The sequence below is a fragment of the Lytechinus pictus genome, chromosome 10 (assembly GCF_037042905.1).
Source record: "Lytechinus pictus isolate F3 Inbred chromosome 10, Lp3.0, whole genome shotgun sequence".
Taxonomy (NCBI): Eukaryota; Metazoa; Echinodermata; class Echinoidea; order Temnopleuroida; family Toxopneustidae; genus Lytechinus; species Lytechinus pictus.
Genome location: NC_087254.1, coordinates 36,808,216 through 36,824,615, shown reverse-complemented (window position 1 = coordinate 36,824,615; position 16,400 = coordinate 36,808,216). Strand labels below are relative to the sequence as shown.

At 37.1% G+C, this 16,400-nt stretch overlaps 1 protein-coding gene across 1 annotated transcript; it reads left to right on the top strand.

The window, feature by feature from the left end:
- The first annotated feature begins 10,175 nt into the window (after window positions 1-10,175).
- On the top strand, window positions 10,176-15,680 carry LOC129270618 (cytochrome c oxidase subunit 6B1-like). The gene is made up of 2 exons (XM_054907972.2): window positions 10,176-12,723; window positions 14,718-15,680. Exons 1-2 carry the CDS (start codon window positions 12,529-12,531, stop codon window positions 14,769-14,771), a joined length of 249 nt encoding a protein of 82 aa, XP_054763947.2. The 5' UTR covers window positions 10,176-12,528; the 3' UTR covers window positions 14,772-15,680.
- Window positions 15,681-16,400: the final 720 nt, after the last annotated feature.

Genomic DNA, 16,400 nt, shown 5'->3' with positions numbered 1-16,400 from the left:
TTTCTGTAGGAGGGCATGTAATACAGATTTTTAAATAATACATCACGGATAAAGAGTTTGTATCACTATAAGAAAAAGCAAAGAGAGACATTTTGAGGGTATTTTATAGTCCATCAAAGGCAAGCCTTGAAATAAGTGGGCGCTGAGCGCAAATTCGCGCTCATAAAGCCATCAATTGCGCCCATAAAGCCCCAAAATCATCAAAATTTTGACGACCGGGCGCAAATATTTTCCAGGTAATTGCGCCCGCCGTGAGTGAGCAGTGAAGCCATATCATACATGCAATTTAAATATCTGAAAAGCCAAAATCAAGTAACTTTCAATTTACGATAAACACAGTTTTAAATTGCCAAGTGCGTCTTTTTTCTGTACCATAAAAAGTGAGCTACGTCCGTCTTTTTTTTTTCTGTAATACATGTGCGCGTGTGCTTCCGGTAGCGGTTTTTCCATACTTCACCATGTGCAATTTCTAATGCACACATTTCCAGTTGGGATATCACAATTCTGCGATATAGTAATTCGAATTGCACAGGAGATAAATCCCTGTTCACAGCACATACGATGTGCGAGTCTTTTATCCACACAGTCGCCGACTTTGCTTGTCAAAACGGAGCCTTAATAATCCAAAATCACTTAGCTTATAGTTGTGAATTGTAGCTTTTTAATTTCTTTCTTGGAGAGTTAGGGTTAGGGTTATCAGACAATAAATCATCAAACAAGGCTCCATCTAAAAAAAAAAATAGGAGGACGCCGTGCACTTGAGTGTGGTGTTGGCTAGCCAGTTTGAGCTCATGAATGTTCTCTGCCTGAGCTCTGGGTGAGAATTCTATCAGTAATGGCCTAAGTGATGGTGATTTTCCGTTTCAGATAGAGTTTAGATTTCATGTTAATTTTTGAAAACTGTCAAAAAACTTTATGATTTCTTCATTGTGATGAATATTTAAGTTATTAATGAATACATTTACCGAATTTAGACTCTCCCAGAATGAAAGGCATTTTCTGTGGAGATCTGCGTTTTCAAATAACTTGTGAAAAACTTAAGGTACACGAACCTACAATACATATACATAGCCTGTGGCTATGTGCTGGAATTTGAATAGACTGAGTTAGATATTGATTTAATTTCTTCATTTCTTTAACATAATTTATATGCAATCCAAGTGCACCTCACACTCACCCACACCCGTGATTCTAACCATTTATTTTATTTATTATTTATTTTTTTCTAAATTTATTATTATTTGATCTGAATTCTCTCTTTTTGTCTCACCTGCATAGCAGAGTGAGACTATAGGCGCCGCTTTTCCGACGGCGACGGCGGCGGCGGCGGCGGCGGCGGCGGCGGCGGCGACGACGGCGGCGTCAACACCAAATCTTAACCTGAGGTTAAGTTTTTGAAATGACAGCATAACTTAGAAAGTATATGGACCTAGTTCATGAAACTTGGCCATAAGGTTAATCAAGTATTACTGAACATCCTGCCTGAGTTTCATGTCACATGACCAAGGTCAAAGGTTATTTAGGGTCAATGAACTTAGACCATGTTGGGGGAATCAACATCAAAATCTTAACCTAAGGTTAAGTTTTTGAAATGTCACCATAACTTAGAAAATATATGGACCTAGTTCATGAAACTTATACATAAGGTTAATCAAGTATCACTGAACATCCTGCATGAGTTTCACATCACAGGACCAAGGTCAAAGGTCATTTAGGGTCAATGAACTTTGGCCGAATTGGGGGTATCTGTTGAATTACCATCATAACTTTGAAAGTTTATGGATCTGATTCATGAAACTTGGACATAATAGTAATCAAGTATTACTAAACATCCTGTGCAAGTTTCAGGTCATATGATCAAGGTCAAAGGTCATTTAGGGTCAATGAACTTTGGCCAAATTGGGGTATTTGTTGAATTACAGCCATAAATTTGAAAGTGTGTTGGTCTAGTTCATAAAACTTGGACATAATAGTAATCAAGTATCACTGAACATCCTGTGCGAGTTTCAGGTCACATGATCAAGGTCAAAGGTCATGTAAGGTCAAAGAACTTTGGCCACGTTGGGGGTATTTGTTGAATTGCCATCATATCTCTATAAGTGTATTGGTCTAGTTCATAAAACGTGGAAATAAGAGTAACCAAGTATCACTGAACATCTTGTGCGAGTTATAGTAGTTTTCAAAATCAGCACTGCTGCTATATTGAATCGCGTGATGCAGGTGAGACGGCCAGAGGCATTCCACTTGTTTTATATTTTTATTTTATTCATTTATTTAGATTTTTTTTTTTGGGGGGTTCATTGATCGTGGTTCATTAAAGATGAAAAATAAATAAGCCCATGTGTGTGTGGTTGTAAAGGGGATGTGGAGTGAGGGTGTCAAAACACACTTAAATATTTAAATCTGATTTCTTAAATGTTTGAATAAGCCTAATACTTAGCATGCTATTCATGTACTGATAAAAAAAATTACAGGAGCTGCGCTTACTATTAACAAATTTGCGGTGTGGTTCACCGTTATATATATTTTTTTTAAATTGCCCCCGGTTCCTGTAAAAAGCCCGTGAGCCGGGGGCAATTAAAAAAAAAAATTGCCCCCGGCTCACAGGTGCTTATTTCAAGGCTTGATCAAAGGGAAAGTTGTTCACATGTGACATCACACATCCTTGTCACATTGCCAATGTGAGGATCTCCATAGCATTAATGAATGCAATATTCAAATGCTCATAACTTTCTCATTATTTGTCTGATTTTTCTCAAACTTTCTTTGTTCTTATTCTTTGATTTTTCTGTTTCGACACAAGCCTAATTGTTCCAAAGGTTTCATTCCCCTTTAAACATTTTCTGATTTTTTCAGTCCTCATCCTACACAGACTGACTTTATCGGACTCATAATGGCGGTGGTTTGCTGTAATTGCTGCCTTAACTATCATGACTATAGCGTCTGGGGGTAAAAATAAAGGGCTACCTGACCCTCTTTGATTTCTCTTTAATTTTAAATCTCACTTTCATTAATTCAAATGGGAGAAGCAAAGGCCAAAGCTTAAGAATAAAAATTGACAAAAATTAAAGAATAGCGTTTAAGCCTGAGTCATATCAATTATTTTGAAAACCGGTGTTCGACAGCTTTAATTCGATCGAACATCGATGCATCGAAATTTGAAGGCGGGGAAAATCTATTCTTTTTTTTTGCTCCGGCCGGCCGTCGATGCATGCGCTATGCATGCACTACATGCACTGACGGTCTCCGCTGGCCGCGCCGGGTGAGCGTTGCAAAAGCAAATGACAGAGCAAAGTTCGTTTGTATTTTCCATGATCACAAAACACATAAAAGGCCGGGGAGCAATGCAGAATTCTTCCCAAAATATCTTCAACAATGATATTTGCAGATGATAACATATAAGTTTAAAATGAGACAATTTTAAAGACAGGAATCACGCAGAGTCGATCCGAATGATTTTCGGTCAACTAGCATTCGCAGTCCAAACTCGCACACACCAGCCCCATCCGCAGCCCCGTACACTCACTCTCCCGAAACGACAGGCGTGCTTGCCAGCGCCATCTAACAAGTGCAAACAGTGGGAAGGGCTGTAACTTGCCTGAGATTGTGTAGTTAGTTGGCGGGGTAGTTGGATCCAAAATTAGCTCCAAATAAATTGATGGGAATAAATGCGTAATTTTCTCTGGATGGTCATTTGAATTGGTATTCAATGCTGATATAACGATTGTGAGGAAAGATTATGGAATTTGAGTTCTGACGATGTTTGAAACTTACTCCTGATAATGATAATCCATTTTTTAGACACAAGAGCTTGTGATCGAAATAAATACGAATGTCTCGGATCAAGCTCTAAATTCATATAAATTATTATTGGATGTTAAATAATTACGATTTAATAAGATTTTATGGCCATACTAAAAATATTGATGATGTCAGCAAAGTATGTTATGTTCATATGGAACAATTAATAGTATTATACTGGCATTATTTTTATTTTTTTATTCCATCTCTGGACGTCTCCGAGCTCCGAGAAAAGAAGCACAATGCGCATGCGCGTTCGATGACGTCTGACATATTTTCCATTCATGAAATCAGAGCCCAAAGTTGGGCACAAACAAGCCTCAAATTGATGGAAAAAAAATCAAACATAATTTTTCTGTTTTGTCATGTACAATGTAAAATATTATTATATGGTGATATTACGATCTCAAAAGAGTTTCTACATGTTGACAATGTTCGATAATCAATCCTGACGTGATGATTTTTTTTTTTTTAAACTAGTGCACTCACTCAAGTCGATCGTCATGTGATGTCCGCCATTGAAAATTGAAACGAAATACAAACGTTTCACATCAAGCTCTAAAATCATATTAATGATTATCATATGCAAATTATTGTTAAATATTACGATTAAATCATGTATCTATGGTCATGATATTAATATTGTTCATGAAAAGCAAGATTTACTTTACGTTGATCGCATCAATTTCCGGCCATTTTCTGATTTGATTAAAGCACGGTACTGCGCATGCACGATGAATGGCGACTTCCATTCATAAATTCATCGTGCATAAATTATCTCGGCACGAGCCGGGCAGACGAGTAAGACCCGAACTATGATCGAAATAAACTTCAAATTAATGGTGAATAGGCATCATAATTACACAATCGGTTTCATTTTGGGGGAAATATAAATGAAGTAAGTAGTAGTCAAGTTGGATATTACTGTTTATTTTGATGTTTGATTGTGTGAACCAAATGAATCGGCTGGCCGACATATTTTTTTTTTCTTCGATGCACCGATTTGGCAAAATCTGCACCGGAGTTCGATGACATCGATCGAACACCGATTTTAAAATCGATTCGACTCAGGCTTAATAGCATTAGAGTAAAGTGCCCAACTATCAGACAATTAGACTATTAAAAGCATAATTGGACCAAAACAAAAAACACAGTCATTGAATTAAATAAAAATCATGTGTATTTCCGTAAGTTAACTAATACAAATGTTGAATATTATTATTAATGTCATAAAAAATAGAAATTTTGAAAAAATATGGTAAATGTCACTCATTCAATGAACAAGGCTATTTTCTGGTTTTCTGGTACTATTCCCTGTATGGCAAAATACGGTTGGCAATGTTTGGATTATATTTTCTCTTGTTTGGGGAACAAATACTTGATTTTTTTACACTGCCAGTTTACATTGCAACTTGGTTCTTAAATAAATTGAAGTCTGTTGATTATTTTTTTCTCAATTAAAAAAATAGATTGGAAAATGAAAATTTTCTTGAAATTTGACTTTCCACCAATAGAGGGCCTGCCAAAAAATATGCCCAAAATTCAAGTTTTTGAGCGCTCCAGTGAATAAAAAAATGATCCCCACATTACTAAGGACAGTGATTTTCCGCGATCGCGGAAAACGGACGGAATTCACGGAAAGGGCCTTTTGAAACGGAAATACACACAACAGGAACAGAAATTACTCCAAAATCTCAACAAAATATGAATATAAAATGGCCACAAAACCCCAGAAAACACGATCTCACTTCACTATAATCATGACAATTCACACATCGTGACTGCACTCGATATCACCACTCTCGATTGTACCCCGCGCCAGTATCCGGCTGGCCGGGCTGACGCCGGGTTGGGCTTCACATGCACACATCCTTCGAACAACACGGTTGTGTGTTGCTGCCCTCTACGTTCAAAGATGTAACAGCACGATATCGAGGTCTTAAAATCAAAAATGGCGGATTGACGAAAGTCGTTGACTGCGGATAATGATGTCCAAAAAAAAAACCAAATTATCAATGAAATTTCATTTAACCGTAAAATAATGCTAATAATGTGAAAGGTGAGGATATATTCATGTCAAGTGTGTTTGTCAAAATATTTTGTGTACCCGCATAGATCCGATTAGAACAGATTCTATTGCGTTGTTGGTACAGTGGCAGATACAAATTTTGACCAGCGCGAGTGTTTTATTGCTATTCAATGGGTAAACAGAATTGTCACTTTTCCATGTGTACAAAGTCTATGGGGAAAAGGAATTTCCGTTTTCTGACATGCTGAAACGGAATTTGAGATTTTCTGAAACGGAAAAGGCAATTTTTTTTAACGGAAAATCACTGTCCCTACATTACAAATGAAAAAATAGATTGCAACTGTATGGAAATTACAATTTTTGGTTACAAAAGTGACTGAAATTTTCTGTTTGGGAGGAGTCAAGTTTTAAAAACCTTTTTTTTTTTTTCTCCTAAAATTTTCTACACTTTTTTGTATCTCATATGGAGGGGGTATACTATAGTGAAGCAAGGTGTAGTCCAGGGGCCCGTTTCTCAACACATGGACAAGTTAGTCATATCCTTATCCACCAACCACAGAGTTAGTTCCAATCTTACTAAACCTGTTTCTCGAAAGGCTTCTTAACTAGAATACCTTGATATCGATACTATTGGTAAAAAGAGCAGACGAGACGTAGCCTTAGTCACAAAATAGCATAATTTTCAAAAAGAAAAATTATGGCAAAATTGCAAATATTGTGATGAATTAGGAAATATATTTTTTTTAAATAATAGCACAGGTGAATTATGCATCATACATACTTAGACCATGAAGACTGGAGCATTCAGTTGCACATAAAATTAAATTATGAATAATTCATTTCATGACTAAAAAATCACTTGTGGACGTTGAGATGGGTACCCCCGGGATATCCAATTTTGATATTTTACGAAAGTAAACCATAACGGTTTTATTTGTAAAAATGACGATAATTGTACAGTCTTTTACGATTCCAAGCGTCATCAAAATATAGTTTAATGAAACATTTTTAATCATTGATACCGAAACATACAATATTTGACAAATTGTATGCATAAATTAGAGATAGAATTTATCCAACTGTATAGGGGTCTGAAAACAAAAAATACAAGTTCAGTTATGGATGGCCTGACGTGGTAGAATCTTTATCGATTAAATCATTTTAATATTTCAAAATGAATGGTTTTGTGGCGTTTTACCAACAGTTTTTATAGTTTCTTTGTATTACACTTATCATTGAATGCATTAATCCACTTGTTTTGTAATGTGATTTCAACCTCTATGATTGATTACGTAAGATTGTAATTTTCAAATTTCTAGGCGCTTTTGCATGTCATAGTCTACCCACGTGATACCACTACGTCATTAAGAAAGAAGTTATGACAGGTTCAGAGGTGTCATAAATATTTAGTGAGGTTGTTGTACCCGATCTTGGTAAAGAGGGCTTCGTGAAACGGTGAGCGGACAAGTCGCTCACTATCTCCGATTTAGTCAAGAAGTTAGACTTATGACGGTGTTGAGAAACGGGCCACAGCAGATTAAGCAGAACAACAGACGAATACATGTACATGTATATCTCCACTTGAGTTCATCTCAGTCTTTATTAGTATTACTTAGCCAAACTACATGTAAAGCTGAGCCTGAGTCAAGGCTTTTTGAGATTAAAACTCATTCACTAATGCGAAGTTATTCTCCATATTATAGTCTGAAACATCGCATATAAAATATAGCATCGGTTTGCCCCTTATTATCTCTTCTCCAAGTACTGTTACAGCGGAAATTATTCTAAATCAGCCAAGGAAAAATATACACATGGAGTGTTTATTTCCAATTCGTCCTATTGCCAACTCTTCTACTATCGTTTGGTCTACCATCAGTTCGTCCACTCACCACATGGTCTACTTTCATTTAGTCTAATGCCATTCCATCTATTAACCAGATGGTCCAATAGCCATATAGTCCATATAATTATTAAACTTAAGTTTTAATTGTGCAAAATGAATGAAAAGAAAATGGGTATTAGACCAACTGGTTATTAGACAAAATGGTAATAGACGAACTGGGGATTAGACGAAGTGATGGTTGTACCAAACGGTTATTGGACCAAATGGTTGTTAGACAAAATGTTGATGGACGGAATGGCATTAGATTAAATGAAGGTAGACCATGTGGTGACTGGACGAATTGGCAATTTACCACATGGAGGACTCTTTTTGTCTCACCTGCATAGCAGAGTGAGACTATATAGGCGCCGCTTTTCCGACGGCGACGGTGGCGGCGGCGTCAACACCAAATCTTAACCTAAGGTTAAGTTTTTGAAATGACAGCATAACTTAGAAAGTATATGGACCTAGTTCATGAAACTTGGCCATAAGGTTAATCAAGTATTACTGAACATCCTGCCTGAGTTTCATGTCACAAGACCAAGGTCAAAGGTCATTTAGGGTCATGTTGGGGGATCAACATCAAAATCTTAACCTAAGGTTAAGTTTTTGAAATGTCATCATAACTTAGAAAATATATGGACCTAGTTCATGAAACTTGGACATAAGGTTAATCAAGTATCACTGAAGATCCTGCATGAGTTTCACGTCATATGACCAAGGTCAAAGGTCATTTAGGGTCAATGAACTTTGGCCGAATTGGGGGTATCTGTTGAATTACCATCATAACTTTGAATGTATATGGACCTAGTTCATGAAACTTGGCCACAAGGTTAATCAAGTATTACTGAACATCCTGCCTGAGTTTCATGTCACAAGACCAAGGTCAAAGGTCATTTAGGGTCATGTTGGGGGATCAACATCAAAATCTTAACCTAAGGTTAAGTTTTTGAAATGTCATCATAACTTAGAAAATATATGGACCTAGTTCATGAAACTTGGACATAAGGTTAATCAAGTATCACTGAAGATCCTGCATGAGTTTCACGTCATATGACCAAGGTCAAAGGTCATTTAGGGTCAATGAACTTTGGCCGAATTGGGGGTATCTGTTGAATTACCATCATAACTTTAAAAGTTTATGGATCTGATTCATGAAACTTGGACATAATAGTAATCAAGTATTACTGAACATCCTGTGCAAGTTTCAGGTCACATGATCAAGGTCAAAGGTCATTTAGGGTCAATGAACTTTGGCCAAATTGGGGGTATTTGTTGAATTACCATCATAACTTTGAAAGTATGTTGGTCTAGTTCATAAAACTTTGACATAAGAGTAATCAAGTATCACTGAACATCCTGTGCCCATTTTAGGTCACATGACCAAGGTCAAAGGTCAATGAACTTTGGCCATAATGAGGGTATCTGTTGAATTACCATCATAACTTTGAAAGTTTATGGATCTGACTCGTGAAACTTGGACATAAGAGTAATGAAGTATCACAGAACATCCTGTGCGAGTTTCAGGTCACATGATCAAGGTCAAAGGTCATGTAAGGTCAATGAACTTTGGCCACGTTGGGGGTATTTGTTGAATTACCATCATATCTCTGTAAGTGTATTGGTCTAGTTCATAGAACGTGGAAATAAGAGTAACCAAGTATCACTGAACATCTTGTGCGAGTTATAGTAGTTTTCAAAGTCAGCACTGCTGCTATATTGAATCGCGTGATGCAGGTGAGACCGCCAGAGGCATTCCACTTGTTTAATGGTGCTGAACACTTTAAAAGACCAAGTGAAAATAAATATTATAAATTGAGATTGAACATACCAAAGCAGTTAAAGTTCTAGGCCTATCAAACAACTTCTGACATTTATCTATCAAGGCTAGACCTACATGTAGATCTAACATTAGACCTAGGCCTAACATTAGATAGATCCTGCCTACTGTTATCTCGTGTGGTGCCAACCTAGCACCGCAGAACTAAGTTAAAGTTAGGCTTAACCATTAGACCAAAAGCTTCGGGGATGATTTATATGCGATCGCGCAGCTAGAGCTGAAAATTACTGATAATACCCTTCAAGACATGCACATAATTCTGTATAAGCACTTGTCCTTTCCCTTTTCAATTTTATTTTTATTCTCTATTTTCCCCCTTTTCTTTCTTTCTCTTTTTCTCCCTATTCCCTTTATTTCCATCCCATTCTTTTCTCTTTTTCTTTCTTTTCTTTTCTTTTCCTCTTCCTTTCTTTTTTCTTCTTTTTCTCGTCCTCTCTCACCCCTTCCTTTTAATTTCCCATCTCCATTTCCCTATTTATCCCTCTTTTCTCTCTTTTCATTTTGCGTAAATAAAAAAGGGTTATTTCTTTCTCTCCTTCCTTTTTCTTTTTCCTCTTCTTTCCCCCCCCCCCCTCTATTATATCTCTTTTTTTCTCTTTCTCTCCTTTGTTTTATTTCTCCCTTTCCCTTCTTTTCCTTTCATTTTCTTTCCCATTTCCTTTTTAGGGGGTAACCCCCTGGATCCGCGCCTGTTTGAGCTTTGATAACATCCAATATTTGGATGGTGACGTTAAAGGTCTAGTCCCAGACAAAAATAATCATATCTGATTGATACACGTTTTTAAAAACTCAATCACACCCACTAGGTCCTGATGTGCAACCACAAAAAGTGTTTATACCCCCCACTGCGACGCCCCCTTATGTATGCCACTTGCCAGTGATCATAATCATTAACACCATCACCATCATCATCATGTGGTAGGACTGTATGGTAGCCTATCATTTTCTTAGATAAAAACTGTAATCATACTGAGATTCTAAACAGTCTTTGATCTAGACTCCAACTTATTATCTCTTAACACTGTATGCAATCCTTAAATCTGCATGTAAAGTTATATACATGTAACAAACAAACTAAAAAAAGTTAAAAGCTCTGGCCACACTGGTAAAAATGTTATGATTATGCTTGTGTTTACCTCAAACAGATGGCCAACCTCTCTCATGGCGAAATTGGGACTCGGAATGTTGTTGTTATCTTCTGGATACCATGCTTGACCAATCCATGCAGCTCAAGGTATTGTGCCATGTTCATCCGGAAGTATCAGTGAAACTTTTCTTGGTCTCTCTCCAATTCTCTGTATAGGACAGAATATTCTCCGTGTTCATCTCTCTTTTTGTTGATGTCGTGAATCCATTATCTCTTTGAGAGAACAACGCATGAACACGCTATTACAACAGCTTCATCTACTGCCTTCGTGGAGGCTGCCATTTTCTTTGCCTTTGGTTGTCATGGAAACATCGGACGGTTTTTGCCTGCCGGATGGCATCCGAGCACGGCTTTTAATGCCGTGCCGTGGGACAGTGGAAACGGGAAAACGGCATACCGTGCCGTATGCTGTGCCGGAAGGCCTATCATTAGTCTTTTATTAGAAGTCTAAATCCCCAGAAACAACGTTATATCTAACTGTTATGTTACTACGACTGAATTTACTAAAGCGTTGTTGGATCCAAACTGAGTGCTGTCTGTAGGCCCTAACGTTAACGAAGTTAGAATCTAGATGTACTATTTTCGGCCTTATATTTTAGCCTTATTTTCTTGTCTTCTAATATTTTCTAGGGCTCAGTTCTACAATATACAAAATGACACTACATGTAAGGCCTAGATCTATTTGTTGTTAATAAGTTGCTGACCCGACCACATTCAAGAATGGCCAGATCAATCCAGTTCCTTTAGAGTTGACTGTTGTCTTGATCACCTCTTTTCAGAGTAATACACATAGACCTATGTGTGCGATTTTGCATTTAACACGTAAACTCCCACAGACCATCACCGCAGGCGATCGGTCGCTTGATCAGAAGATTTGTGGGCAATTATGTAATATATCTGGGCTGTGATTGGCCAGAAGTGAAAAATGCCGTGTGCCGTTCTCTGAAAATGGCTTGATGATCGATCTGGAAATCCGGCAAATAACGCTGTATGGCACAACACGGCACGGCACCGGTGAAGTGGGAAAAGTTTCACAGGATTTAGTGGTGATCGATTTTTTGTTGTTGCTGTGCCGGATTGCTGTGGCCCCGTGTATGGTCGCCGTGCTAGATGCAGCTTCTTGTTGCTTGGTGGCCATTATATGGAATGGATGACCCTTGTACTGTGTTTGGCACACATTATCACAAGCAAACACAAAGGGAAGATGAGACACTTTGTTTGGTGATTTTACTGTTAGGAAAGATTGGATACTTTAGGGGAATTTGTGTATTAAAATGAATACGAATTCCCCCAAAATGTCCAGTCTTCCCCTTGTAGTGCCTTGTTTGTGGTCACATAGATCTTCCAAGCTTCAAGATCCAGGATGTCTTTTAGTTGCATGTTGTTTATTTCAGACCCTTTGTAGGGAGACACTGCACAACAGTACGAGAATACACCAAGGGCCCATTTTATATAAAAGAGTTTGCAACTAATGTACCTAACACATTTGCCATTGTGGCAACTACATGTACCATGGTAACAGGGCTCAGCAGCCTATCAAAATCAAGCTTTCCATGGTAGTTACACTCATGGTACAGATGGTGGCCGTACTTTACATGTATGTAAAGAATTATAAAGAACAAGTTCAGACCACTGTACACGGTAGGTTGCAGATAATGTATGCCTGTCTTGTTTCGCAAAATGGTAGGGGAGAGATGATTAATTTTCCTCCTTGGCTGCAAGATCAACATTTGAAAATTAAGGAAAAAAAATACTTTGATCTATTCATCTGTTTATTTACCTTTTCCTCTCTCTTTCCATTTACTCTGTATCATTCTAAATAGCACAATATGTCGGAATTCAAGGAAATTCTTGAGAACTACAGGACTGCACCTTTTGATGCCCGCTTCCCCAACACAAACCAGACCAAGAACTGCTGGCAGAACTATGTAGATTTCCACCGTTGCCAGAAAAAGAAGGGAGATGACTACGAGCCTTGTGAATACTTCAGGAGAGTCTACAAGTCATTATGTCCACTTGCATGGGTGAGTATAATTATCTTAATGATATATATGGACAGGCCTCGATCTATGATCTATTATATTACATCTATTGCCCAAATTTGATCATATAAATCAGATATCAGCCAAGCTTTATATGAGTCTATTAAACTGCTGTTACACATGGACATTTCATTGTCTGCTATTAAACATGTGTCTGATTTCAAGATGTTGGTATAAAAAAATCATTTTGTTTTGTGAACAGATACATGTATGTAATTTTAGATAATTAGGTAGAGTACAAAATGATGCTTGTTGCATATTGACTTTGATGTGTATGGTGTTCAATGCAATTCCTGTGAAGTGCCAGCTCAATGCCATGTACATACATGTACATGGCGCTGTACACTGTAAAGTGCAATTCAATCCAAGTTCCTTGTGTTCACAAGCTAAATATCTCTTTTACATAAAAAAGTGGTCATTTTGCCTCCAAAGAAGATTCTGCTAGGATCGAAAGCTTAGGCCCCTTTTGACTCTCTAATTTACTCCATTGGCTCTCTTTTATTAGATAAGCAGTTTTCAGCAGCTTCTTTCTGCCATAAAAAAATTAGTAGTAGAAATCCTCTTATTTCTACCCCCTCCACCTCCCCCCCCCCCCACCTCTTTTCCCCTCAAAGATATGGTATACTTCTTATTCTGCCAGAAGCACACATTTCTGCTTTTCCAAAGTAATTTTACCCCATTATGAACTGTGGTACTGCTAAGCAAAAAAAAAAAAAGTTCACAGAATTTAATGAAATTTAATAAGCAAAATTATGGAAACTGTAAAGAAGTAATATTCACTCAAAGGTTTTTCTCAGGAAAATAATTAGAGTGTATTAAGCAACTGAAAATCAGAAAAATTACTGAAAAATACCCATCCATTTTGTGTGGTCCCTCATGTTTTTTCCTGTGTTAATGCATATACATGTAGCTACACTAGGAAAAGCGTGTGGAAAATTAATTGAATACAATTTCAAGCAAGCCTGAATTACTTTGGTTAAACTTTGTTCTAAAGATAAGCATTTTGGCATGTGACAGAGATTTCTGGGGCCCGTTTCATGAATAATAATAATAATAATATAGGGTATTTATATTGCGCACATATCCACCTTGTTAGGTGCTCAAGGCGCTCCTACATTACCCATTACTCATTCCACATGAAGAGTTACAACTGTTGTAACTTTGCCATTATGGCAACTACCATGGATTGGTAACCTTGATTTTGATTGGCTACTGATCCCTGTTGCCATGGAAGTTGCCATAATGGCAAAGTTCCAACAGTTGTAACTCTTTATGAAACGGGCCCCAGTATTGCTTCCAATCATTTCCTATCGAAATTAGATCTCTATACCAGAACTTGAACTTAGCTTTAATACAAATGTTTTTCAGATCTAAAGACTCTCCTTGTACCCTTTCCCAACAACGCATTGGTACATGTAGTTTTCTCTTTCATCTTTTCTTTACATCCTCATCCTCATGACACGAGAACATTCCTCATTCCACAATCACAAAATTGTTTACTGTTTTTGGTATGCTGCATTAGCAACAGCACCAGCTACAACAGCTATGGTGAGATGAAGCTTGCAAGCCTAGCAAGCGAAAGCTTACCAAAAAACAGGTAAATTTTGTGATTGTGAATTAACAATTTTGTCATGTCTGCTCACAAATCGGGGCCCCGTCTTACAAATAGTTATGATTGATCCGATCAATCTCAAGTATATGGAAATCCATCAATGTCAGAATTTTTCTTTTGGAAATTTGCTCTATGTCCTTTGAAAACAAAGAGAAGCATACTGAATTGTCAAGAAAATATTTTGAACAAACATATATTTTAGATGTTGACGTTGCTGGCTTTCCGTAGTTGCGATTGATCTGATCAATCGTAACTCTTTGTAAGACGGGCCCCAAATGAACCTTTTCAGTGATCCTCATGACAAACCATTGATCCCTTTTATCGTTGTTTTAATACAATGAATCTGTGTGATCTTGGTTTACAGGTTGAGAACTGGGATACTCAGAGAGAAGAAGGGACATTTGCATCCAAGATATGATGTGCCACTTGACCTGTAGATACCATCAGATGTTTATATTCTACTAGAGTTTAGCACCGTTGTTCCTGTACCTCTATGAGTTGACAAGCCAAAGTGAAAAACACATTCATCATCATCTTAATCTGACGTCAGAAAAATTTAATGCATCGGACTAATTATCTTGATTCTAGAACATTATGTGCATACACGCACCAGACCATAATCCTTATTGCCCTATTTTGGAAATATATAACTCTAAAATCAATCCTAAGTAAATAAGATATACATTTTTCTTGCACATTGTTATGCAATATTTTTGCAAGATGGAGATTTATTACAGTGGTTCGTAACAAAATTAGAATTTGAAAGCATTTTTTGTCATTGCCCATCTAAGAACATGAGGTTCTTCTCAAATGAATTCTTTGAATTTTATCATTTGTTGGTTGTGTTTTTGTAAATACTACCTGAGCAAATTGTTCTTCACTACTCAGGTGTGTTGTGCTTACTGTTGATTCTGATTAATTAAATTATCGTATGAGGTGAAGAAATATGAGTTTAAAACTGATATTTGAATAAATTTTGAACTCTAAATACTCTTTGAAAAATCTCAATCTTTGCTGGGGTTGTCTCAGATGTAAAGCATTGTATATGTTAAGGCAATTCCATAAAATATGTAATCTGATACCCTAAATGTGGGAACTCCATGAAGTGATCTTTCTTTGTTTCCAACTTCATATGAAAAGTCATACTCTCAGATTATCATGGCTTGTGCAGTTCCTGATCTCAAGTAAAAGAACCAAGAAACTTAGGGGTCAGATGTTGAATCTTTTATGAAATTGGCCATTATTTCCCCAAAAAAGGCAGTTACAGTAGGTTGCCCAGATCATTGTTTTAAGCTTCGGGTTGATATAAACAAAGGGTACACAGAGATATGAATGAATAGTACGTTTGATTTTTGTGTTGGTGTATGTGAGAGAGAGCAGAGGGTGTAAAAAAAAATGGAACAAACAAGAGAGAGAAAGAGATAGAAATGGGGAAAGATGAAAAGAGAAGGAACAAGCTGGGAAAGGAATGAAATGAGATATTATATAGATGACAATACAAAGAGAAAGAAAAGGAGACAAATTAGCAGAATATCAACTTTTAATGTCCATCGAGCTTAAAGCTGAAAATATGGATGGAAAAACTATTCCAACTTTTCAAATAATTTCCCCTACTTAAATTTGTTGTTGAAATTGATTTCATGAAAAGTGTACATGTAGTACCGATTCAAGATGAGGCAAATTCACAGGTACAACCTAATACATGTACAATGATCAGTTGTGAGACAAAATTGTCAGACTAAGAGAGAAGTGTGAGAAATAAAACAGATTTGAGTGTGTGGAGGAACCACAAGTGGTTCACCCATGACAATTCTTCCATGATGAGAGTTGAAGGAGAGGAAATGAGTAGGGCTATTAAAGGGGGGGGGGGGGGTACATATAGGGCACTTATGTATATCGAAAAAATAACAAGCTATTTGAATCTAGTTTCTGTTCAATCTCAAATTTCACCTATTAACACCATGTAATCTCTTGCCGAAGTGTTGAATGTGACTCGCCAATCTGAACCCCCCATAAGGTTAGCAGTGACCTTGAATCAATCACAACT

Bases quoted from the DNA above. Each gene is read 5' to 3' on its own strand.
- LOC129270618 (XM_054907972.2), top strand. From the start codon at position 12,529: ATGTCGGAATTCAAGGAAATTCTTGAGAACTACAGGACTGCACCTTTT. The intron at 12,724-14,717 runs GTGAGTATAATT...CTTGGTTTACAG, and splicing joins CATTATGTCCACTTGCATGG to GTTGAGAACTGGGATACTCA.